This window comes from Salmo salar, chromosome ssa24, assembly GCF_905237065.1.
Source record: "Salmo salar chromosome ssa24, Ssal_v3.1, whole genome shotgun sequence".
Classification (NCBI taxonomy): Eukaryota; Metazoa; Chordata; class Actinopteri; order Salmoniformes; family Salmonidae; genus Salmo; species Salmo salar.
The window spans coordinates 30,842,996-30,869,263 of NC_059465.1; the positions used below are offsets into that span (position 1 = coordinate 30,842,996).

General features: G+C 43.1%; 1 protein-coding gene across 4 annotated transcripts in view; it reads right to left on the reverse strand.

The window, feature by feature from the left end:
• Positions 1-2,346: 2,346 nt before the first annotated feature.
• Positions 2,347-26,268, reverse strand: part of rapgef1a (Rap guanine nucleotide exchange factor (GEF) 1a) — a 47,390-nt gene continuing 23,468 nt past the window's right edge. Inside the window, exons 9-26 of one of the 4 annotated variants that reach the window (XM_014172061.2) lie at positions 21,168-21,686; positions 19,546-19,748; positions 16,662-16,808; positions 15,374-15,514; positions 14,898-14,987; positions 10,997-11,079; positions 10,740-10,845; positions 9,051-9,126; positions 6,365-6,449; positions 6,078-6,170; positions 5,199-5,384; positions 4,845-4,929; positions 4,658-4,752; positions 4,420-4,498; positions 4,200-4,301; positions 3,923-4,020; positions 3,607-3,735; positions 2,347-3,437 (exon numbers count right to left, since the gene is read on the reverse strand). In XM_014172061.2, the coding sequence (XP_014027536.2) occupies positions 3,287-3,437; positions 3,607-3,735; positions 3,923-4,020; positions 4,200-4,301; positions 4,420-4,498; positions 4,658-4,752; positions 4,845-4,929; positions 5,199-5,384; positions 6,078-6,170; positions 6,365-6,449; positions 9,051-9,126; positions 10,740-10,845; positions 10,997-11,079; positions 14,898-14,987; positions 15,374-15,514; positions 16,662-16,808; positions 19,546-19,748; positions 21,168-21,686 (2,468 nt within the window). In that variant the 3' untranslated portion in view covers positions 2,347-3,286. The remainder of the gene's footprint in view (positions 3,438-3,606; positions 3,736-3,922; positions 4,021-4,199; positions 4,302-4,419; positions 4,499-4,657; positions 4,753-4,844; positions 4,930-5,198; positions 5,385-6,077; positions 6,171-6,364; positions 6,450-9,050; positions 9,127-10,739; positions 10,846-10,996; positions 11,080-14,897; positions 14,988-15,373; positions 15,515-16,661; positions 16,809-19,545; positions 19,749-21,167; positions 21,687-26,268) is intronic. The other 3 variants (XM_014172062.2, XM_014172064.2, XM_014172065.2) reach the window with 3 other exon arrangements.

Below are 26,268 nucleotides of genomic sequence, written 5' to 3' on the forward strand. Positions count from 1 at the left end.
CATATTTCAGGCATGATTGCCATTAGAAATATGTTTTATTCATCAGGAAAACCTCCATTGACCCTCCATTCATTCTATGCTTACTTGATGCCATCCAATTGCACACTGCACGGTATGACTATGACAGAGGAATAAATAATGCACACACATGTAGAAATACTGCAGGTTTTATTTACTTGCACAGGGATCTGTGGTCTGGTAGGGTTGATTCTGTCAAGGGATAATGTGCCATCTTGTATTTGCGCTAGAAAGGGCTTCATTTGGTATTGAGGAGACCCTCAGTCTTTGGGAGAGACTTGATATGGACATGCTTGCCTACGGTCCACTTATGATTGCTGTGATGTTCACTGCTATGTATAGCCCCCTTGACACAAATCACATCACTTTTTTGTTCATTAATGTTTTATTTTATATTCTATTTTATCCCCTTTTTCTCCTCAATTTTGTAATATCCAATTGCGTTCTCGTCTCATTGCTGCAACTCTCCAACGGGCTCAGGAGAGGCGAAGGTCAGGTCACGCGTCCTCCGAAACATGACCCGCCAAACTGCGCTTCTTAACACCCGCCCACTTAACCCGGAAGCCAGCTGCACCAATGTGTCGGAGGAAACTGACGACCGAGGTCAGCCTGCAGGCACCCGGCCCGCCACAAGGAGTTGCTAGAGCGCGATGAACCAAGTAAAGCCCCACCCCCGGCTAAACCCTCCCCTAACCCGGACGACGCTGGGCCAACTGTGCGCCGCCCTATGGGACTCCTGGTCATGGCTGGTTGTGACACAGCCTGGGATCGAACCCGGGTCTGTAGTGACACCTCAAGCATTGCGATGCAGTGCCTTAGACCTCTGCGCCACCCGTGAGGTGTTCGTTCGATTTTTAAGTGCACACCAGTCAAATGTTTGGACACAAATGTTTAGACACAAACCCTCATTCAAGGGTTTTTCTTTATTTTTACTATTTTGTACATTGTAGAACAAGACATCAAAACTATGTAATAACATATGTAATAATGTAGTAACCAAAAAAGTGTTAAACAAATCAAAATATTTTATATTTGAGATTCTTCAAAGTAGCTACCTTTGCCTTTATGACAGATTTGCACACTCTTGGCATTCTTTCAACCAGGTTTTCCAGCAGCCTTGAAGGAGTTCCCACATATGCTGAGCACTTGTTGGCTGCTTTTCCAACTCATCCCAAACCATCTCAATTGGGTTGAGGTCAGGTGATTGTGGAGGTTAGGTCATCTGATGCAGCACTACATCACTCTCTTTCTTGGTCATATAGCCCTTACACAGCCTGGAGGTGTGTTTGGTCATTGTCCTGTTGAAAAACAAATGATAGTCCCACTAACCACAAACCAGATGGGATGGCGTATCGCTGCAGAATGCTGTGGTAGCCATGCTGGATAAGTGTGCCTTGAATTCTAAATAAATCACTGACAGTGTCACCAGCAAAGCACCCCCACACCGTCACACCTCCTCCTCCATGCTTCACGGTGGTACCACGGAGATCATCCGTTCACCTACTCTGCATCTCAAGACAAGGCGGTTGGAACCAAAAATCTCAAATTTGGATCAATCAGACTAAAGGAGATATTTCCACCATTGCTCGTGTTTCTTGGCCCAAGCAAGTCTCTTATTCTTATTGGTGTCCTTTAGTAGTGGTTTCTTTGCAGCAATTTGACCATGAAGGCCTGATTCACGCAGTCTCCTCTGAACAGTTGATGTTGAGATGTGTTGTTACTTGAACTCTGTGAAGCAATTATTTGGGCTGCAATCTGAGGTGCAGTTAACTCTGATGAACTTATCCTCTGCAGCAGAGGTAACTCTCAGGGTGTTCTTTTCCTGTAGCAGTCCTCATGAGAGCCAGTTTCATCCTAGTGCTTGATGGTTTTGGTGACTGCACTTGAAGAAACTTTCAAAGTTCTTGACATTTTCCAGATTGACTGATCTTCATGTCTTATAGTAATGATGGACTGTCGTTTCTCTTTGTTTATTTGAGCTGTTCTTGCCATAATATGGACTTGGTCTTTTACCAAATACGGCTATTTTCTGTATACCTTGTCACAACACAATTGATTGGCTCAATTGAATTAAGGAAAGAAATTCCACAAATTAACTTTTAAGGCACACATGTTAATTGAAATGGTGACTACCTCATGAAGCTGGTTGAGAGAATGCCAAACGTGTACAAAGCTATCATCAAGGCAAAGGGTCGCTACTTTGAAAAATCTCAAATATAAAATATATTTTGTCATGTCTAACACTTTTTTTGGTTACTACATGATTCCGTATGTGGGATCTGAGTGGCACAGCGGTCTAAGGCACTGCATCTCAGTGCAAGAGGCATCACTACAGTCCCTGGTTTGAATCCAGGCTGTATCACATCCGGCCGTGATTGGGAGCATCGTCCGGGTTTGGCCGGGGTCATTGTAAATAAGAATTTGTTCTTAACCGACTTGCCTAGTTAAATAAAGGTAAAACTTTTTTTGTTTGTTATTTCATAGTTTGTAGAAAATAGTAAAAATAAAAACACTTGAATGAGTATGTGCGTCCAAACTTTTGACTGGTACTGTATATAAACTTCATATCACTTCTCCCCATTTCTGAAGTATCCTTTTCACATCCTTTTAAAGAACAAAAGGAAAACTGCATTGCATCAGTCAGACAGTATCATACAACACTTCCTTGAACTACAAAATGTAGTCTTATGTGCATCAGTAATATCTTTACCACCAGTAGTCTTGAAGCAGACCTGGGTGATTTGAGGTATTTGCCTCAAAGTTCTGCACCACCTTCAGCGGTTCTCTGCCATGTCAGGCGTTATGGCACCCCAGTTTGTGTCATCAAAAAAAGGGCTGGTGTCCCGTATAAAAAAAAGCCTTAACTGAATGACACCGAGTGGTGTTTCCCATGGCACACATCAGTATGATATGGTTTTAGTCAGGACAATGTCTCTGGTTGTGAGATCCTGAAATGCTTGGACTATCTATACCCATAATATGGCATTGGGTGGATGAGGTTGGCGACAAAGGTGAACATGAGGAATGTTTTTGCCAGCCTCCCAACACTTTGTGCTCTGCACAGTGTCTATCCCACTGGCTTTACTCACACACGGACTGAGACCCAGTGCAATCCACAACAGAGAATCCTAAATCGGAGAGGTCCTGTAAACTACTAACAAAAAAACATCCCAGTCTTTTAGCTGCCTTCACAGTTCTCGTTTGTAGTCTCTTGTAATCATGAAGAGTTTGTAAAATGACCCAAGGCCCAATACACTGGGACATGTTCTTATGTCTTCTCTTCGCGCTCTGTTTTGCGCCGCGTGATGTTCCGAGGTTTGATCTTCAAAGACAGCTCCCACAGAGCCTCCTCTGCCAGGTGGTCGCTGAAGTCGTTGAAGAAGGAGACAATATCGTCGTTGTGTTTCAGATCATAATGGCTGGGGAGAGGGAAAACACCATCTAAACATTGCAAAGGTGGTAAACGTTCATGGAAAATATAAAATTCCAAGATAGGCCAATGAATTAACAAATTGTTACGTGAAAGAAAAGTGCGTTGAACATAAAGCTGTATGAGAGCGACAGCCAGATTGGCCACTGTATACATACACCTGCTGGAAGCGCCTCATACTGTCCAGGATGTTGAACTGCTGCCAGCGCTTGGAGAAGTTGACCTTCCCGTTGATTTGATCAGGGTTGCCCAGATGGACAAAGGTCAAGTCCTGGAGGATAAGACCCCTGTGTGTCGTGTGAGGAAAAAAAACAAGAAACAGTAAAGATGAGAAATGCACAGTAAGCAATACAAATGGTAGACGTGCAAATCCATTTGCATCACTTGTGACAGCGAAGTGTATACACTTTAACCCAGCAGGTTGACTTACAGAACAGCAAAGTGCATACACTTTAAACCAGCAGGTTGACTTACAGATACGGTATACATGGGGGCTCCACGTCTGCCAGTGCTGCTCGGTAGACCCGGAACGACGAGGAACTGTCTATTAACGTGCAGTATTCCTCTAGGCCCTGTAAAGAGAACAGTGACAGTCATCCATGTTAACATCAAACAACACCAACATGTGTAGAGAGAGTTCATATTAGAGGTACCTTACAGTAACTGCTGTGAAGATTACACTTTTTTTCTTACAATAAACTGATGTTTCGGAGCAATCTTTGGACATCGATTAGACCACAGTCTAACTCACCTCTGAGGTTGTTTTCTGCCACTCCAGTCTTCGGATGGGAGCTGAATCCAAGGCAGATAATATTGCCAAATATGAGTTGAAATTATTTAGCTTCCGTAAGTGCTGCAAGAGAGTGGAGGGAGACCATCTTAAAATGCACCTGAGAATTTGTTGCTTTTTCAACAAACGCCCAAAACAACTGTTTGCTCATTCTTAAGTATCCACATATCAAAAGGCATACCTTCATTATTTTGATAAATTTGAGGAGGAGCTTTTCTCGGTCCTGGGCTTTCTCCTGCAGAATGATTATGGAGCGGACCCTGAGGGAGACGCGAAGGGGGAGAGATGCATCAGTTTGTCATCACATGTTCTCCAGACCTGGCTGCTTTCCTCTCGGAGAGAAGGCAGTGAACTGAAGTGCTGCAGGGAAGAAGAGAAGCAGTATGGTGACTAAGAGAAGATGTGAGGTGCAGGCTTACCAGTAGGACATGTTGTTAAAGTGCTCTGTGAACTGTGTGAGGTTGGCACTCTTCTCCTCGTTCTGCTCCTTAGCCCAAAGCAACACCTCAGGGATCTGTCCAGAGAGAGAGAGAGACAAATAACTACTTTTTAGGCAGAGGGGCAGCATACACAGGAGGAGGAGAAAGACATGCTTGGATGAGCTACCTCAATTTTGTAGAAGAGCTCTGCATCCAGGAGAGTTAGCTGGTCGGCGATCTCATGACTTCGGAAGTCGTGCAGGGTCCCAGGTCTAAAGTTTCACGGAGGAAATTAGAAGAAAGTGAACATGGCCAAAATTAGAACTAGACACTGTGATACATTGATGTTCAGAACACAACAAGGAAATCCTTCACTGTCACGGAGCAGAACATTTCTAAATGCCTCTGCAAGCGGTAACATTCTCTGAAACAATACAAAATACATTGTATTGAAATCTTTATTGATCCATTATACAGAGACAAGGGACGTGACGTTATAGGTGTCACAGTATCCTCGTCCACTAATTGCGGGCGGACCTACCTGGCGGCAACACCTCTTGCGGCCAGTGGTTTGAGGGAGTAGGTGTAGCGCAGCAGCTTCCTCTGCTCCACCTTGTCCAGGATGTTTGTGCGGAGCACACGGGCCAGGCTCAGCTCACCGTTACACACCAGCCTGAACACTAAGTCCATCAGCTGCATCAGGATGTCCTCCGTCATCTCCACCAGACTGACACACACACACACACACACACACACACACACACACACACACACACACACACACACACACACACACACACACGAGGGGATGGAGAGATGAGAGAGGGTATGAGAGAGGGTGGTGGAGGTGGAAAAAGACCTAAAGAGGTGTTTACTTGCACTGCGAGCTGCTCCAATAATTAAACAAATGTAACAGAAGCCCTATCACTCTCTGCACACCCCAGCTTGCCATCACGGCTAAATTACATTTGAAAACTGATGGATATGCGCAAACCGAGCAGGCTATTGGCTGGTAGGGGATGCGGCTGGCTGATCACAGCTGTCACACGTTGATATTGGATGAAGCACTCATTTTGATATGACATATCTGACATCATGCGCTGAACTCTGTTTGATATTCTCTTTGTAGGATGTGTAGGGATGCATTCTGTGCTCAGTCATTTATTTTGATATGAGAAACCTACACACCCCCAATTTTCTTCTTCTTCGGGTCTACAGTGAAAATAGACAAAAAGTGACGAGTTTGCGTTTCTGTAATCATGACTGGTTAACCCCTCCCCCTTTTACCAGGAACAGACCAAAGGAAAAGTGAATAAGAATCGTCATTGTCTGCACAGTCATTGAAGGACAAACTTTTCTTTGCAGATTGCAGGTTTTTGATAGCTAGACTTCTGGTCAAATGGCAGGCTAGAGACCTCACCACAGCTCGTCCACCACACGGACCAGAACAAAGAAGGTGTTTTTGCTGACTTTCTTCTTGAAGGTATCTGGGCAGTGACAAAACCTGGTGTATGTGTGGAGGTGTTAAGGAAAACAAACAAATAATCAAAGTATATTACACATCTTACAGTATTCAGAGTGTATACGACTATGGGAAGTGATGTGGTAGGGATTTTGCTACCCATTCCCCATTGTCTCAACCAAGCAGGCTTTGTTGGAGGAACCTCTTTGGGTCCACATGTGAGAAGTGAAGCATGGAAAGGATATCTGCAGTGCAGCTTTTTGATGAGGTCCTCTGGGGTTATGAACGTTCTGTACGTCGTCAGGAAAGCCTCACAGTACAAGACAAGATCTGGAAAAGAAGACCACAAAGGAGATTACTGAATATCCTCTCGCTTCCCCAGAGCTCTACTTGGGAGGAAGGAAAGTCTGGGTGTATTATAGAAAAGCAGTACTAGTAAAAGCTAGAATCCTTAGTTGCTACATCCATTTTTGGATTATAAATTAATTATTTACACTACCGTTCAAAGGTTTGGGTTCACTTAGAAATGTCCTTGTCCATTAAAATAACATCAAATTGATCAGAAATACAGTGTAGACATTGTTAATGTTGTAAATTACTATTGTAGCTGGAAACAGCAGATTTTTTATGGAATATCTACATAGGCGTACAGAGGCCCATTATCAGCAACCATCACTCCTGTGTTCCAATGGCACGTTTGTGTTAGCTAATCCAAGTTTATCATTTTAAAAGGCTAATTGATCATTAGAAAACCCTTTTGCAATTATGTTAGCACAGCTGAAAACTGTTGTGCTGATTAAAGAAGCAATAGAACTGGCCTTCTTTAGACTAATTGAGTATCTGGAGCATCAGCATTTGTGGGTTCGATTAATGGCTCAAAATGGCCAAAAACAAATAACTTTCTTCTGAAACTTGTCAGACTATTCTTGTTCTGAGAAATGAAGGCTATTCCATGCGAGAAATTGCCAAGAAACTAAAGATCTGGTATAACGCTGTGTGCTACTCCCTTCACAGAACAGCGCAAACTGGCTCTAACAAGAATAGAAAGAGGAGTGGGAGGCCCCGGTGCACAACTGAGCAAGAGGACAAGTACATTAGAGTGTCTCGTATGAGAAACAGACGCCTCAAAAGTCCTCAAATTGCAACTGCCTTAAATAGTGCCCGCAAAACACCAGTCTCAATGTCAACTGTGAAGAGGCGTCTCCGGGATGCTGGCCTTCCAGCTACAATAGTCATTTAGAACATTAACAATGTCTATACTGTATTTCTGATCAATTTGATGTTATTTTAATGGACAAATTATTTTTTGTTTTGTTTTCTTTCAAAAACAAGGACATTTCTAAGTGACCTCAAACTTTTGAACGGTAGTGTGTATATATACACCCATTGATTCTTAACCTCTCTGGCCTGGGAGTCAGTATTTTCACGTTCGGATGAAAAGCGCGCCCAGAGTAAACTGCCTGCTACTCAGGCCCAGAAGCTAAGATATGCATATTATTAGTAGAATTGGATAGAAAACACTCTGAAGTTTCTAAAACTGTTTGAATGATGTCAGTGAGTATAACAGAACTCATATGGCAGGCGAAAACATGAGAGCAATCCAACCAGGAAGTGGGAAATCTGAGGTTTGTAGTTTTTTTAAGTGATTGCCTATCCAATATACTCTGTCTATGGGGTCAGATTGCACTTCCTAAGGCTTCCACTAGATGTCAACAGTCTTTAGAATGTTGTTTCAGGCTTCTATTGTAAAAGGGGAGCGAATAATAGCTGTTTGAACCAGTGGTCTGGCTGAAAGCCTTTAGTTTGGTCATGCGTGCAGCGGTGAGCACGAGCTCCGTTCCCTTTCATTTCCAAAGACAAAGGAATTGTCCGGTTGGAATATTATTGAAGATTTATGATAAAAACATCCTAAAGATTGATTCTATACATCGTTTGACATTTTTCTACAAACTGTAATGGAACGTTTTTGACTTTTCGTCTGGACTTCCAAACGCCTTGTGCATTTGGAATAGTGAACTAAACGCGTGAAAAAAAGGAGATATTTGGACATAAAGATTAGCTTTATCTGACAAAACGAACATTTATTGTGGAACTGGGATTCCTGGGAGTGCATTCCGATGAAGATCATCAAAGGTAAGTGAATATTTATAACGCTATTTCTGACTATTACTGACTCCACAACATGGCGGGTATCTGTATGGCTTGTTTTGGTGGCTGAGCGCTGTACTCAGATTATTGCATGGTGTGTTTTCACCGTAAAGCTTTTTAGAAATCTGACACAGCGGTTGCATTAAGTAGAAGTTTATCTTTAATTCTATGCATAACACTTGTATCTTTCATCAACGTTTATGATGAATATTTCTGTAAATTGATGTGGCTCTCTGCAAAATCACCGGATGTTTTGGAAGCAAAACATTACTGAACATAACGCGCCAATGTAAACTGAGATTTTTGGATATAAATATGAACTTTATCGAACAAAACATACATGTATTGTGTAACATGAAGTCCTATGAGTGCCATCTGATGAAGATCATCAAAGGTTAGTGATTAATTTGATCTCTATTTCTGCTTTTTGTGACTCCTCTCTTTGGCTGGAAAATGGCTGTGTTTTTTTGTGACTAGGCGCTGACCTAACATAATCGCATGGTATGCTTTCACCGTAAAGCCTTTTTGAAATCGGACACTGTGGTTGGATTAACAAGAAGTTTATCTTTAAAATGGTGTATAATACTTGTATGTTTGAGGAATGTTAATTATGAGATTTCTGTTGTTTGAATTTGGCGCCCTGCACTTTCACTGGCTGTTGTCAAATCGATCCCGTTAACGGGATTTCATCCCTATTAAAGGATATAACTTGTACCTTCCATCTGAGTGGACACCGACTGCATGTAATGGGGGAGGGGGGTGTACTACGGAGGTCATAAATACCTTTGCGGTCCGTTTCTGTGGCGTGGACTAATAAAATATCTCCCGATCCGGCTCGGACATCTGGACCGTCGTCGTTCTAGTATCACGTGGACAGATGAAAAGTTGTAAGGGCAGAGAGAGAGGATGAGCCTAAGTGTTGACCACATAAGGAGTCCTAGTGTAGCCCTACAAGTGACTGTCCTGATGAAACCATTCCGACAATATTGAAAAATATGTTTTGAAAAGCCATGCTAGCCATGAGGGGGTTTTCTATAAGGAGATAGGCGCTACTAAAGCTGCACTGACCTTGCCATGCTAACTCCAGATCTTCACCTACATACTTATTGTCTACTGTGAGAATGTGATCATATAGCCCCCTCAAACTCAACTCTAGACTTCAAAGCCACTTCCACTGTGTTTTTTCATTGTTCCCCTCTAATCAGGGACTGATTTAGACCTGGGATACCAGGTGGGTGCAATTAATTATCAGGTAGAACAGAAAACCAGCAGGCTCTGGACCTCGTAACAGTAACAGACAGGGACGTTGCATTTGAGTTACAGAGGCAGGGGCCAGCAGAGGGCAAGCTCTCTGTAAACAGCTGATTGGTGGCTTATTCTGTATTAATAGTATCCTTCTTGTAGGACAGGGATCTATGCTGACATTTTTTTACAAGGAGCACATGTGCTCCTAAATTGAAAAAGTTACGAGGACAAAAATAAAATGTAGGTGCACAATAAAAGGATAAGGAAGAGTGTTTTTATTCTAAGAAATGGCAAAAAGTTTGGTTTTTGGGGTGTTCCATGCTGAATCCATTACAATGTACCCTCAAATATTTGAGTCACTTAGGTGAGACAAAACATTTCAGCTGCCCCTTTAAGGGGCGGGACGTTACCGTTATAACGGTGGGACTCACATGTCTGTCTGTGAGAGATGAGATTCTCCGACATGTCTCTTCGCTAGCAGTTGAGCAAGCTCAAACTAACGTTGAAATACAACCTAATGTGTGAACAAAACGATGTAAATAGCCAAGCAACACGAGTCACACTTTAGTAGACTTTCAGGTAAGTTTGGACACAGGGGTCTCCCGAGTGGCGCAGTGGTCGAAGGCACTGGTTACAGTCGGCCGTGACTGGGAGACCCATGGGGCAGCGCACAATTGGCCCAGCGTTGGCCGGTTTAGGGGAGGGTTTGGCCGGCAGGGATGTCCTTGTCCCATCGTGCTCTAGTGACTCCTGTGGCGGGCCGTGCGCAATGCACGCTAATACGGTCACCAGGTGTACGGTGTTTCCTCCGACACATTGGTGCGGCTGGTTTCCGGGTTAAGCGCGCATTGTGTCAAGAAGCAGTGCTGCTTGGCTAGGTTGTGTTTCTGAGGATGCACGGCTCTCGACCTTCACCTCTCCCGAGTTCTGTACGGGAGTTGCAGCGATGGGACAAGACTGTAACTACCAATTGGATACCACGAAATTGGGGAGAAAAAGGGGTAAAACATAAAAATGTATATAAAATAAAAATAAAAAAGAAGTTTGCACACATCTATTTCTAGGCGCATATTGCGAGTAAAATAGTCGCACCGTAGAGCCATGTAGGATCCTATGAAGTATCACATAAAGAGGCATCTCCTGCTCTATGATTAAACAGCTTGATCTGAAAGAGACGTGAGGTAAAATGGACTGACCATCAACAGTAGAAAACGAGGACACGTTTACCTCCTGCTTTAGTGTTAACCGGGACATGATCTCCATGTGATCGATGAGGGAAAGCTCATCAGTCTCCTCGCTACTCTGCCCATCTTCAGAGGACTTTTGTCTTCGGCTGAGTGAGAGAGAGAAAGAGAATATAACAAAAAAGAGAATCCTTCCTTCTGTCACTGGAGAGTAGGAACAATGGAGAATATTTGATTCTTTATTTAACCTCAAAATAAAAGGTAACAGAAAGGCCAGATTGTCATGGCATGGGTTCTTACCGGTCATCGGACATGTCCTTGTTATTGCACAGTGGGTTCTCTGAGGCAGTGTCCTCCAGTGAGTCATCTATGGCAGACGAGTCCTGATAACAACACAGAGTGGTTAGGACCGGTCTCGCACCAAATCCAGCAGCCTGAGGTCATGTTCGTTAGGGCATGGCACAGAAAAGATTTCACAATGATTTGCAGTGGATAACGAAAATGTGCATTTCTCATTGGACATTTATTTCTATGCTTGTTTCAGGATATTTTCTTCTGTTCGGTAGCTAATGAACATGACCCTGAGGTGAAGATAAAGGTAAATGCTTTCTTAGTTAAGGTAGATGTGTGGGTACGTTGTCTAAGCACATGGAGGTTTCAACTTAGTATTCAGTGAGTTGTTCCGTCAGCTGTGAGGAAAACAGACAATGGTAGTTCACAGACACTATTAATATCACACGCTGTATGGATCAGTGGAGGCTGCTGAGGGGAGGACGGCTCATAATAATAACTAGAACGGAGAAAATGGAATGACATCAAACACATGGAAACCATGTCTTTAATGTATTTGATACCATTCCACCTATTCCACTCCAGTCATTACCATGAGCCAGTCCTCCGCAATTAAGGTGCCACCAATCTCCTGTGGTATGGATACATGCATAACTCTAGCCTCACTTGTCTAGTGCAACACTAAATACACTATACAGTGCCTTCAGAAAGTATTCACACCCCTCGACTCTTTCCACATTTGGTTGTGTTACAAAGTGGGATTAAAAATGATTTCATTATCTTCTTTTTTTTTTTTTTTTACACAAAATAACTAATGTGTAAGAAAAATAAAACACTAATATATCTTGATTAGATAAATATTCAAACCCCCTGAGTTACATGTTAGAATCATTCTTTCTGGGTAAGACTAAGAGCGTTGCATACCTGGATTGTACAATACTTGCATTTTTGATTTTTTTTATTCTTCAAGCTCTGTCAAGTTGGTTGTTGATCATTGCTAAAGAGCCATTTTCAAGTCTTTCCATAGATTTAAGACAATTTAAGTCAAAACTAGAACTACGCTACTTAGGAACATTCAATGTCATCGTGGTTAGTAACTCCAGTGTAGATTTGGCCATGAGGGACCTTAGAGATAATTGTATGTGTGGGGTACAGAGATGAGGTAGTCATTCAAATGTTAAACACTATTATTGCACACAGAGTGAGTCCATGCAATGTATTATGTGACTCGTTAAGCATTTTTACTCCTGAACGTATTTATGCTTGCCATAAGAAAAGGGCTTGAATACTTATTGACTTAAGACATTTTGGAATTTGTAAAAATTTCTACAAATGTAATTCCACTTTATGGGGTATTGTGTGTAGGCCATTGACACAAAATCTCAATTTATTCCACCTTAAATTCAGGCTGTAACACAACAAAATGTGTAAAAAGTCAAGAGGTGTAAATACTTTCTGAAGGTCCTGTATATACCCATCTCCATCCCAGAAGACAGTCCAGATTTTTCTTTACTAAAAACGTGGGGAATGGGGAGAACTTTGAGCGAGAAAGACTGAATAAATAAGCTGAGCGTTTAGTCGTTTTATTGGGCTGTCCTTCCTGATGAAAGGCCTTAGGGAAGATGTTAAATACACAGACTAAACGCAGAGCCATTCATGAATCTAGTTGTAATTAGTTACTACGATCCAGACCTGACCCAGGTGGACAACCACCACTGGCCTTAACGGCCAAGTTTATGAACATGATAGAAAATGTCTCACTGTCACTTGGAGACAAACCCCCCTTGAGACAATGACAGGGGAGTGACTGATGTCCTTTGAGCTAGAACTACACATAGGCCCATATAGTAGGGAATGGGCACTAGAGGTCGACCCGTTAATCGGAATGGCCGATTAATTAGGGATGATTTCAAGTTTTCATAACAATCGGTAATCGGCATTTTTGGACACCGATTGTGGGCGATTACATTGCACTCCACGAGGAGCCTGCATGGCAGGCTGACCACCTGTTATGGGAGTGCAGCAAGAAGCCAAGGTAAGTTGCTAGCTAGCATTAAACTTCTCTTATAAAAAACAATCAATCTTCACATAATCACTAGTTAACTACACATGGTTGATGATATTACTAGTTTATCTAGCTTGTCCTGCGTTGCATATAATCAATGCGGTGCCTGTTAATTTATCATCGAATCACAGCCTACTTCGCCAATCGGGTGATGATTTAAGAAGCACATTCACGTAAAAAGCCCTGTTGTTGCACCAATGTACCTAACCATAAACATCAATGCCTTTCTTAATATCAATACACAAGTATATATTTTTAAACCTGCATATTTAGTTAATATTGCCTGCTAACATTAATTTCTTTTAACTAGGGAAATTTTGTCACTTCTCTTGCGTTCCGTGCAAGCCGAGTCAGGGTATATGCAGCAGTTTGGGCCGCCTGGCTCGTTGCGAACTGTGTGAAGACCATTTCTTCCTAACAAAGACCGTAATTAATTTGCCAGAATTGTACATAATTATGACATAACATTGAAGGTTGTGCAATGTAACCGCAATATTTAGACTTATGGATGCCACCCGTTAGATAAAATACGGAACGGTTCCGTATTTCACTGAAAGAATAAACGTTTTCACCATATTAATGACCTAAGGCTCGTATTTCTGTGTGTTATTATGTTATAATTAAATCTTAGATAAAATACGGAACGGTTCCGTATTTCACTGAAAGAATAAACGTTTTCACCATATTAATGACCTAAGGCTCGTATTTCTGTGTGTTATTATGTTATAATTAAATCTATGATTTGATATTTGATAGAGCAGTCTGACTAAGCGGTGGTAGGCAGCAACAGGCTCGTAAGCATTCATTCAAACAGCACTTTCCTGCATTTGCCAGCAGCTCTTCGCTGTGCTTCAAGCATTGAGCTGTTTATGACTTCAAGCCTATCAACTCCCGAGATTAGGCTGGTGTAACCGATGTGAAATGGCTAGCTAGTTAGCGGGGTGCACGCTAATAGCGTTTCAATCGGTGACGTCACTCGCTCTGAGACCTTGAAGTAGTTGTTCCCCTTGCTCTGCAAGGGCCGCGGCTTTTGTGGAGCGATGGGTAACGATGCTTCGAGGGTGGCTGTTGTCGATGTGTCCCTGGTTCGGGCGAGGAGAGGGACGGAAGCTATACTGTTACACTGGCAATACTAAAGTGCCTATAAGAACATCCAATAGTGAAAGGTATATGAAATACAAATGGTATAGAGAGAAATAGTCCTATAATTCCTATAATAAATACAACCTAAAACTTCTTACCTGGGAATATTGAAGACTCTTGTTAAAAGGAACCACCAGCTTTCATATGTTCTCATGTTCTGAGCAAGGAACTTAAACGTTAGCTTTTTTACATGGCACATATTGCAATTTTACTTTCTTCTCCAACACTTTGTTTTTGCATTATTTAAACCAAATGGAATGTTGTTTCATTATTTATTTGAGGCTAAATTTATTTTATTGATGTATTATATGAAGTTAAAATAAAAGTGTTCATTCAGTATTGTTGTAATTGTCATTATTACAAATTAATTAATTAATCGGCCGATTAATCGGTAGCTTTTTATTTTTTTGGGGCCCTCCAATAATCGGTATCGGCGTTGAAAAATCACAATCGGTCGACCTCTAATGGGGACAGTCCAGTAGTAGGGGATTTGGGGAAAGGAAGAGAAACATGGTAATGTACAGGCAGTTACCAAAGCAGGGCATGCCAAGCGGTCGAAGAGACACAGCGAATCCTGAATGGTTAGGTCACATACAGATAGGGTTACTTAGTGAGGTCTGTGGTCAGTCATGGTGCAACTGTCTGTGAAAGCACGCTTTTCTCTCCTCGCTCCCATGCAGCCTCTCTGCTAAGGCTACTTACTCGGCGGGAGAGCCCATCTCCGTTGGCTTGGCTGGATGTGTACAGATTAACGTACTCTCCCTCCCCGCCTTCCTCGTTAGCGCTTTCACTCTACGGGGGAAAAAAGAAAGACAGCAAAGAGAATGACAGAGGCTAGGAAAAAGCAAATGTGATTCCGAATGCGAAAGCTTCTCACAACTAGCCGGACAACACAAACAAGTACCTATATCATCTCAAATGAAACCACTAAGAACCAAGTGTTCCAATCACCACAGCATACATAGAGCTGCAGACTTGTTTTTTTTACCTAGGGTTTGGCCTATTTTCAAGGATAAGAACATCATGTCACCGACATTGAAACAGCCCTTTGCTAACAATGCCTATACCCTACTCCAGATCTGTGCTCTTCTTCAATAGCACCCCCCCCCGTCAAACGCAATCCCATTTTCTTTACGCACAGTACCTAACACTTATCAAAACACACAGCTAGGGCTCACCAAAGAGGTTTGACGAGTGTCAGAGAAAGAAGAGTCAGTAAGAAGACAGATAGCCAGAGAGCCACCAGAGCTGTCCAGAGAGCCGTTGGCCACCAGCACAGGGTCAGGGCTGCCACTGCCCAGGGCCGCTAGGTCCATGCTCTGTGATTGGTGGACAATGGGAGAGTGGGAAGAGACAGATGAGAGAAGATATGGAATGGAAGATTGGCAGAGAGGCGCAAAGTCCTGAGAATAGGACCGGATAACTGTCTTATGCTGAGAGAGCGAGGGCGAGAAATGAGAAGGAAAGAGAAAGAGAGATTAAGACAAAAGCTACTTGAGAGATCTACAAGGTCAAAGAGCAAATGTTGTTTGAAAAAAAGAATTGAGAGAGAAGCATTGGCATACTTGCCATCGGAGAACAATATGACTGTAGGCTGTATCTGACTGGTCAGTCAGTGACTAGAATTCCTAATTCAACTCAGTCTCTTCAAAATTACATATTCACAAAATGTGCTTGTTGTAACTTGTAACAGATCTGTTGAATATCCCATGCATATAGGTTTAATTGAAACCAAGTCAAAAGGGTGCAACAAGGATCAATGGTTCTTCAGCAAGAACAGATCAATTGTCCTCATCATTGCTCCAAAACTAGAATGATTAGACAAAGAAGAATACAGAACATTCATTTGCTACGTTTGTATCGTAATGGTTCTGGATTGTGTTCAAGCCCCAGTTTTAAATGAATGACATCCGCTAATATAAATAACACATTTCACAAATTCTGGATGAAAACACACCTTTTCAACTGCATGCTTTCTCTGACAGAGATTGTCATTTAGTATGTAAATATTGAGGGGTCTGATAGAGAGTGAAGAATGAAAGTGTTTTTGCCAGTGTGTGTGTTTTGCACAATATACTTCCTTATCAGTAGCTGAACATGTCTACAATGGCTAATGGCTAATGGCTAATAAAATAACTTTTTGTATTGGTGTCAATACTTCTAAAGCAGAAGCACAGTCGTGTCTGTGGCAGAGCAGACAAGGTTTCAACTGGTATTGGTTTTCATTCAAATACTTCTGATGCACTTGATCGAGCTTGCCTGACACGGTGGGACCAATTAAATAGTCCCCAAAGTGCAAAACTTTTATTTGATTTAGCACCGCACTTTGCCCCTGACTTTCCAGGTTAAATAAAACGTTCCAGAAAGAAAACAAATACTATTTAAAGCCAAGTCTGCTGTAGAGAGTGAGAAGAGCAGAGAATCAGACAGGCAGGCAGGCAGACAAGCCCACTGAGAGTCACTCACCATGGGGGTGGTCAGGGAGGAGTTAGAGACTGACATGCTGAGAGCAGCCCCAGTCTCCTCCTCCACCACCACTGCAGCCTGCGACTGCTGAAGGTGGCAGGAGAGAGAGGACGAGGAAGAGGACGAGGAAGAGGCAGAGTGGGAGGCCTGGAGGGGGGGGAAAGGAGAGCGTGGGGGAAGGAGAAAGTAGAGAGAGAGAGGAGCAGAGAGACAGTACAGTGGGAGATGTTAGTTAGCAAAAGAAGACGTAGGTCTACGCAGATAGTTAAGCCCAATCTAGACGCAGCAGAAAACAATAGGCTTGATGGACTAAAAGAATGCTACGGCAGACAAAGCGTTAAAATAGAAACACACTAGTGCTTTCTAATATTCTACTGTTACCTCTGTGTTATGCATCGCTCTGATGGAGGCTGGGCTTTCCAAAAAGAAAAAAGGAATGAGATTTGATGAGTGCAATGGAAAATGAAGCCCCAAAATGTTTTATTTAAAACGCATCTCACGATGAAAAACGTATCATCATGATGATGTGGCCGGTGACACTGCTGGGAACTAGTCCGCGTTCACATCCTTGTCGGAACTAGGAAACTCCAACATTTCCGACTTGCTGATTTGTTGAACGCAGTTACCATGTTGGAAATGTCAGTGTTTCCTAGTTCTGACTAGTGCGTGAACGTGGAGCGTATCAACAGTGGACTAAAGGAAAAAATACTCAAATATAGTTTGAGTGGATTTTCCCTTTAACCCGTTTCACCTAAGCATTTAAATAAATTATCCTAACCTTTGTCATTAGTTCCCCTAACTGCCAACATAAATTCTTTCCATGATTCTCCTTTGTTGTTAAGGCGCAACAAGCAACCTGGTCTCAGAGAAATAGTATAATCCAAACATGCACCAAAATGTATTATAAGGTATATCATCCAATTCCTATGCTATTGTACGTCCAGGTAAGACGTTTGATACTATACGTCCTATAATTAGTATGATATTGTATGATCTATGCATAGTCACCTTACCCCTACCCACATGTACAAATGACCTATTTTTTTACTTTAGTTTATTTAGTAGATATATAAAAACTGCATTGTAGGTGAAGGGCTTGTAAGTAAGCATTTCACGGTAAGGTCTACACCTGTTGGATTCGGCGCATGTGACTAATAACATTTTATTTTGATCGCTACTCCATTCATAATTTAAAAAAATATATATATATAAAAAAAAGTTTACCTTTATTTAACTAGGCAAGTCTTAATGCAACCTAACGTAACATAATATATCATACTAAATGGAGTGCCACAGATTTCCGTACAGAATAATACGAATTGCCCTGAGACCATGTTGAACTATGCCTACATACTGTGCAAAGCACATGACTGGCCTAAATGGAAATAACTAGCTACTGTATCAGAAGTGAGTGGACATTCTGCTCAGGTAGAAGTCTATTCATTCTGGCAATCAGAAAGTACACAATGTGGACATGACAGTTAACAATCGCCAGCACAGAAACACTTTTTGATTACATGAAACACAAACACCCTTTCCTGTCCCTGCATAAATCCAGGAGCGCATCTTTCACTGGGGACGGGGACATGTCCCCCCCCACATTCTGACCCCTCCAGTTTTATCATTGGAATGTGATACAAAACGAGGCAACGGTGTGCTTTAGTACCATGCAGACGCCTCAGAGCGGTCTGGTAGACTGTTTGGCGTGTTTATCCGACTGGATACATTTAATTTACACTTCTAAAACCAAAGTTGCGCCCCTACCTACATCTATAGCTTAAGTTCAAACCAATCCTTGTTTTATTTCCCTGCTCCTCAGAGGATTCTGTGATTCGTCTTAATCCTCACCCAATATGAACTGGGCATGCAGTAATCCACAAGGTCAAATAACAGGGAAAAAAATGTTCAGAAATGTTTCATTTTTATTTCTCACATTTTGATCCACTTTAGATATGCTTAAAAATATCCGTAATCATGGATAAACCTTGAGCATGGATTGACTCATTTATATCGGGTTCATTTTTTTTTCTGGCAGAGCAAATTACTTTTTCCAACCATGAATGTCTGGTAGAGAGATTATGGCATTGAATATAATCTGGGAAGTGAACTACTACAGCCTTGCAGAGGCCTGAAACAAACATAACAAATGGCCAAAATTATGAAAAGAAATTCAAGTACAGTGGTGGGATGTAAGATGGGACATCATGGAGGACAAGTCTGTACAAAAGGCCAATCGTCTTATGCCGGCGGAAAAACCCCATTTTACTGAGAAGTGGTAGTAATTTAAATTGTACTGTTGCACTGATTTGTATTTGTTGTTAAGATGTTTTTTTTCTGATGCAAAAGGTAGCCTGCTGGTTAGAGCGTTTGGCCAGTAACTGAAAGGTTGCTGGTTCGAATACCCGAGCCGACAAGGTGAAAAATCGGCTTAAGTTCACTTGAGCAAGGCACTTAACCCTAATTTGCTCCAGGGTGCCGTACTACTATGGCTGACCCTGTAAAGCAACACATTTCTCTGCACCTATCCGGTGTATGTGACAATAAAACATGTCTTTTACATTTTTTTCTCTATGTATTGAAGTAGAGTTTGGAGATGAGTTACCACTAGGGTCTGCTTGCCTTCTGGATGTTCAGGACTTAACACCCTGCTTTTCTTCTTCTATGGTATACAGATGGGCTAAAACATCATGGACTCACTCACCACTCAATCCTACACACTTGGTACAATATATGATAAGAAAATGAGTTTCCTGAAATGCATATGTATTGGGCCTTGGTAAGTGATGGATGTGTGTGAACAGGGTGTGTGGATGGGCTGGCGTACTGCATGTTGTAACACTGGTGAGTGTGAGGCTTCAGTGTGAGGTGAGGGGCTATAGTTTACCAGCTGCCTCTGTTTGGGTGGCAGTGCCGGGGGTGGGAGGGGCTCGTGGACAGAGTCGCTGCTGCTAAACGAGTCGTTGAAGCCGTAGACTTCCTGGAAGCGCTTGTTGCGTTGCTCATAGATGCTCTTGCTCTGTGGCATCTGGTAGAAAACCGAGGGCTGGGGCTCCGAGTAGTCTTCCACAAACTGCATGTACTTCAGTACTGTGGGGGTGAGACGTGCGCACACAGACGCACAGACACGCACACACAGACGCACACAAACACAGACCAAAAAAAACAGGGGATATTACAATGACAATGCGCTTGCAGATGATAATGACAGTGTTCTTCAGAGTATCCCAAACCGTTTACACATTGTTATAGTGTTTAGATGAGGAGGAAACTCTACACGTCAAACGTTGGTTAAAATGGAGCACTTCACTTCCAATCCTGCAAATTGTAAAATGAAAAATGGTCGTGGTGTGCATTAAATACAATTTCAAAACGAGAAAACCGTCACTCCAAAACTAGCGGACCAATGGAGACTCATTGTCTACGCCTCCCTCTAAACCTCGCCCTTCACGAGAAAATTATGCCCAATCTCGTAATCGAAAAGACTGGCAGTGAAAGATACGAGTAGCGTAACCAAAAGGTAGTACATGCAGGCAAGAGTGTAGGCAAAATCTATTCAGTAGGATTGGTTGCTGGGAAAGTTTAACCGAAAACGATTTTTGCATTCGTTTTCAAGAAAACATTTTTTTATAATTTGTCATAGAGTTTTGCTCTCGCTTTAAAATGATTTGCTTACAAGTTGTTGGGGTTTGAATTCTTATTTTTGTTTACAATTCTATACATTTTGCTTTCAATTGTTGGGTTTTTGATTTCAACATCCATTATTTCACCCATCCTGGAAAATATAATGTTTACATTCTCTACTTTATTTTTCATGTTCACAATTTATTTTATTTTGAATTCAACACATATGGCGTGAAATTGACCCCATAGAAGTCTACGCCCCTTCGTCGGTGATTGATTCTTCAATAAAGTCTTTGTTGTCATTCAACAAGAGATTACTCTTTTTCTTGCACACTTTTTCATTCACAAAATACTGCACCAAACATCTTAGATGTATAATCTAAGATATCCTCGGAAAAACATCAAAATAAATGACAGATTTCTTGAGTTATTTTAGATTAATTCTAACTCTTTTGAGGAAGTGTATACTGGCTAAGGCATCTCAAAAAGGACAAACAGTACTATTGGTGCTTTTTTTCTTGTTTTTCAAGCGAAGGTCTTTTAAGGAAGTATGCGAGCACAATCGTTCGGTTCACCTAACCGAGTTTGGCTAGGCGCCAGTCGAACTGAAGCTTGCTGACGCCTTAAGGGTGACGGGTTTCATCTGAACCCAGCCACACCTCCTACTGGAAAAAAAACTTGGGACCAGAACGTTACACTGAGAAAACGTGTTCTATTTAATTCTGTGGTTTTATCATTCTAACACAGCAGTGGGCCTCCATGTGCATTACAGAGGGGCCTAATCCGCTGTATTTGGAGCTTAAATTTGAAAACCCTGGTAACAGTAGAGAATGTATAAGGCTTTTTATGAATTATTTCTGCCTCCCCCTGACATCAGATACTCACTGTGACGGCTCTTCTTCTCAGGGAGTGGAGGTGGACTCTGAGGTACGTCTGTCATCTCGCTGGCGCTGAACTCGGACACAAACCCCCCGGCGGCGTGGCACAGGGGCGAGATGTCGGGCGTGAACAGGGGGAAGGGGGGCACAGGCGGTAGGTCCTCCTCCATGAGGTTGTCATACTGGGATGGGTGGCGCTCAAAGGAAATGCACCAGGAGGAGCCCGAGTAGGAGCCGTCGGAAAAGCCCGAGCAGGCGCCACCTCGGCGCTTCTTTTCCGGCAGGGCAGGGGGCGGCAGGGCGGAAGTCATGCGGGAGTAGAGGGGGGACACGGAGGAGCCCTGGAGGGGGCTGAAGTGGGGCTGTGCCAGCGGCGGACCGGGGCCAGGGCAGGGGGAGGAAGACTCGCTGTGGGACTCAGGCAGGGGGCTGAGGCACGCTCCCACTGGCACAGGAGTCATCTGCTCCAGGCTGGACAGGTCCTGGTGCAGAAAGTCGTAGTCCGGGTCGTAGTGGTCTGTGGTGTCTGTGGAGGGGAGGAGGGAGAGAGAGACGGGGGACAGGTGAGTCACCACACAGAGCACTGAAAACAAAGCCACACTGTCACTTTGGCATAAAAGGTACTTTTACCCCACTCAGGAGCACAACAAACACATTGGCAGAATCTATTTTCATTGGGGGGTGAGGTGGGATATTAGGATTTCACAAAGGGTTGGTTTAGAAACTGATCCATGACACATCAGTTGATCACAATGGAGAAGGCACAAAACAGCTTACTTCTCCTTCCACTGAGAAAAGAGCCACCCAATGACTTGGTGCAACGTTCTTATCGCCTTGACAACCGTCACTTTCTTGTTCCCGGTCCCAGAAGGTTTCAGCCGTGCTATTACAGCTTAGACTTTTTGAGGCTGCATCTCAACAGCGTCACATGGCTTCCTCTCCTCAACAAATTCCCAGTAAGCATCCACCATATTGCCCTCCTCCCTGCTATCCTGTTTCCAGACTGATGCAGATGAAGGAGAGGAGGCTGCTTAAAGACTATTGAGATGCAGCCTCAGTGAAGTCTTGTCTCTTTACTCACAGGATGGTGGTCACAGCTCGTAAACAATGCTCTGTGCTGTTGGAGGTGGCAGGAACAGGAAGCTCCTGCCTGCGTGTGTTGACTCGTTACACGCATCAGCAGCAGGCTTGTTTCCGCACACTGTGGCTGCCACATCAAGACAACCTATGGTGATCCCGTGGTGACCACGGTGCTCCTAATCAAAGAGAAAGGCCTCTCTTGCTGGAATCATAGTGTCTCCTTTCTACCTAATGGGCTCATAGTGGCTCCTCTCTAACCTAATGGGCTCATAGTGGCTCCTCTCTAACCTAATGGGCTCATCATAGTGGCTCCTCTCTAACCTAATGGGCTCATAGTGGCTCCTCTCTAACCTAATGGGCTCATAGTGTCTCCTCTCTAACCTAATGGGCTCATAGTGGCTCCTCTCTAACCTAATGGGCTCATAGTGGCTCCTCTCTAACCCAATGGGCTCATAGTGTCTCCTCTCTAACCTAATGGGCTCATCATAGTGGCTCCTCTCTAACCTAATGGGCTCATCATAGTGGCTCCTCTCTAACCTAATGGGCTCATCATAGTGGCTCCTCTCTAACCTAATGGGCTCATAGTGTCTCCTCTCTAACCTAATGGGCTCATCATAGTGGCTCCTCTCTAACCTAATGGGCTCATAGTGTCTCCTCTCTAACCTAATGGGCTCATAGTGGCTCCTCTCTAACCTAATGGGCTCATAGTGGCTCCTCTCTAACCTAATGGGCTCATCATAGTGGCTCCTCTCTAACCTAATGGGCTCATAGTGTCTCCTCTCTAACCTAATGGGCTCATCATAGTGGCTCCTCTCTAACCTAATGGGCTCATCATAGTGGCTCCTCTCTAACCTAATGGGCTCATAGTGGCTCCTCTCTAACCTAATGGGCTCATCATAGTGGCTCCTCTCTAACCTAATGGGCTCATCATAGTGGCTCCTCTCTAACCTAATGGGCTCATAGTGGCTCCTCTCTAACCTAATGGGCTCATAGTGGCTCCTCTCTAACCTAATGGGCTCATAGTGGCTCCTCTCTAACCTAATGGGCTCATAGTGGCTCCTCTCTAACCTAATGGGCTCATAGTGGCTCCTCTCTAACCTAATGGGCTCATAGTGGCTCCTCTCTAACCTAATGGGCTCATCATAGTGTCTCCTCTCTAACCTAATGGGCTCATCATAGTGGCTCCTCTCTAACCTAATGGGCTCATAGTGTCTCCTCTCTACCTAATGGGCTCATAGTGGCTCCTCTCTAACCTAATGGGCTCATAGTGGCTCCTCTCTAACCTAATGGGCTCATAGTGGCTCCTCTCTACCTAATGGGCTCATAGTGGCTCCTCTCTAACCTAATGGGCTCATAGTGGCTCCTCTCTAACCTAATGGGCTCATAGTGGCTCCTCTCTAACCTAATGGGCTCATAGTGGCTCCTCTCTAACCTAATGGGCTCATAGTGGCTCCTCTCTAACCTAATGGGCTCATAGTGGCTCCTCTCTAACCTAATGGGCTCATAGTGGCTCCTCTCTAACCTAATGGGCTCATAGTGTCTCCTCTCTAACCTAATGGGCTCATAGTGGCTCCTCTCTAACCTAATGGGCTCATAGTGGCTCCTCTCTAACCTAATGGGCTCATAGTGGCTCCTCTCTAACCTAATGGGCTCATCATAGTGGCTCCTCTCTAACCTAATGGGCTCATAGTGGCTCCTCTCTAACCTAATGGGCTCATAGTGTCTCCTCTCTAACCTAATGGGCTCATAGTGGCTCCTCTCTAACCTAATGGGCTCATAGTGGCTCCTCTCTAACCCAATGGGCTCATAGTGTCTCCTCTCTAACCTAATGGGCTCATCATAGTGGCTCCTCTCTAACCTAATGGGCTCATCATAGTGGCTCCTCTCTAACCTAATGGGCTCATCATAGTGGCTCCTCTCTAACCTAATGGGCTCATAGTGTCTCCTCTCTAACCTAATGGGCTCATAGTGTCTCCTCTCTAACCTAATGGGCTCATAGTGTCTCCTCTCTAACCTAATGGGCTCATAGTGGCTCCTCTCTAACCCAATGGGCTCATAGTGTCTCCTCTCTAACCTAATGGGCTCATAGTGGCTCCTCTCTAACCCAATGGGCTCATAGTGTCTCCTCTCTAACCTAATGGGCTCATAGTGTCTCCTCTCTAACCTAATGGGCTCATAGTGGCTCCTCTCTAACCCAATGGGCTCATAGTGTCTCCTCTCTAACCCAATGGGCTCATAGTGGCTCCTCTCTAACCCAATGGGCTCATAGTGGCTCCTCTCGAAAACCAATGGGCTCCTCTCTAACCTAATGGGCTCATAGTGGCTCCTCTCGAAAACCAATGGGCTCATAGTGGCTCCTCTCTAACCCAATGGGCTCATAGTGTCTCCTCTCTAACCCAATGGGCTCATAGTGGCTCCTCTCTAACCCAATGGGCTCATAGTGGCTCCTCTCGAAAACCAATGGGCTCCTCTCTAACCTAATGGGCTCCTCTCTAACCTAATGGGCTCCTCTCTAACCTAATGGGCTCCTCTCTAACCTAATGGGCTCCTCTCTAACCTAATGGGCTCCTCTCTAACCTAATGGGCTCCTCTCTAACCAGGTCTCTGTGAAGCCAGTGCAGGAACATGTAACTTATATGTGTTTGTGTTGTGTGTGAGTTTCATGTGTGTGTGTTAGGGATGAGCATTTGAAATGTTTTGACTGTTCGAGTACTCGCATGAAAAACATTTTTTTTTTTTTTTTAACACAAGGTCCGCACTGGATTTTTTTGTGCATTTATCTAGATGTCATAAGATTGCAAAAACGCGTAATTTATCCGAACCATTATAAATAAATCCTAATAGCTAAATTGCTTTAAAAAAAAGCAAGTGCCATGTAAGATGAATTTATTGAAACCGTAATATCAACTGGTTATTATATTATATCGTGAAACACAATCTTCAAAAAGGCAGTAACCTGCTTGTAGAACTCTATGGCTGTGTAATGGCATAGCCTTGTTTTGTTAATTTAACAGACAAAACGCTCTTATTTCCTGAGCCCTTATCACAGTCAAGACACCTATTTTATAGTAAAAAAAACAATGTAATAAAACAATAACAGAATATTTTTCCAAATGAATAAATTTGGCCGTGTGAAGTGATGCACATCTCGTGCCTGGGGCAGTTATTCTTAAAGAGGGATCATTTGAAACAAGGAAAAATTCAGGGTTACAAACCAACATTTGTCTTCTTTTCGATATACAGACGTTCGATTTAATCTTTGGAATTTTCTGAATGGATGAACATTCCTCATTGAACACTGCATAGTGATGAATTATGGCCATGACATCTGTTTGGTGAGTAGACATACAGTGGGAAGAAAAAGTATGTGAACCCTTTAGAATTACCTGGATTTCTGCATAAATTGGTAATCAAATGTTATCTGATCTTTTTTAAATAATTTTTATTTCACCTTTATTTAACCAGGTATATAATGTTTTCATAACCTACATTACTCATCTCATATGTATATACTGTACTCTATACCATCTACTGCATCTTACCATCCTGTTGTAATGTATCACTCTGTCACGGTTGTTGTCGGTGAAGGAGGACCAATACGCAGCAGGTACGTGTATGCTCATCTTGAGAATTTATTTACTTCAAAAAATGAACGTACAAAAATCACAAAACAAAAGAACGAACGAACGAACAACTACAAACAGTCTGGCTAGCATAGGCTCAACACAGAACAATCACCCACCAATCACACACACAAACACACCCTAATATATGGGACTCTCAATCAAAGGCAGATAGACAACACCTGCCTTCAACTGAGAGTCCCAACCCCAATTAACCAAACATAGAAACACACACACCAGACTAACCAAAAACCCAAAAACTAAATCAAACACCCTTTACACAAACACACCACCCCGAACCACATAAAACAAATACCCTCTGCCACGTCCTGACCAAACTACAAAAACAATTAACCTTATACTGGCCAGGACGTGACAGTACCCCCCCCTTAAAGGTGCTACCCC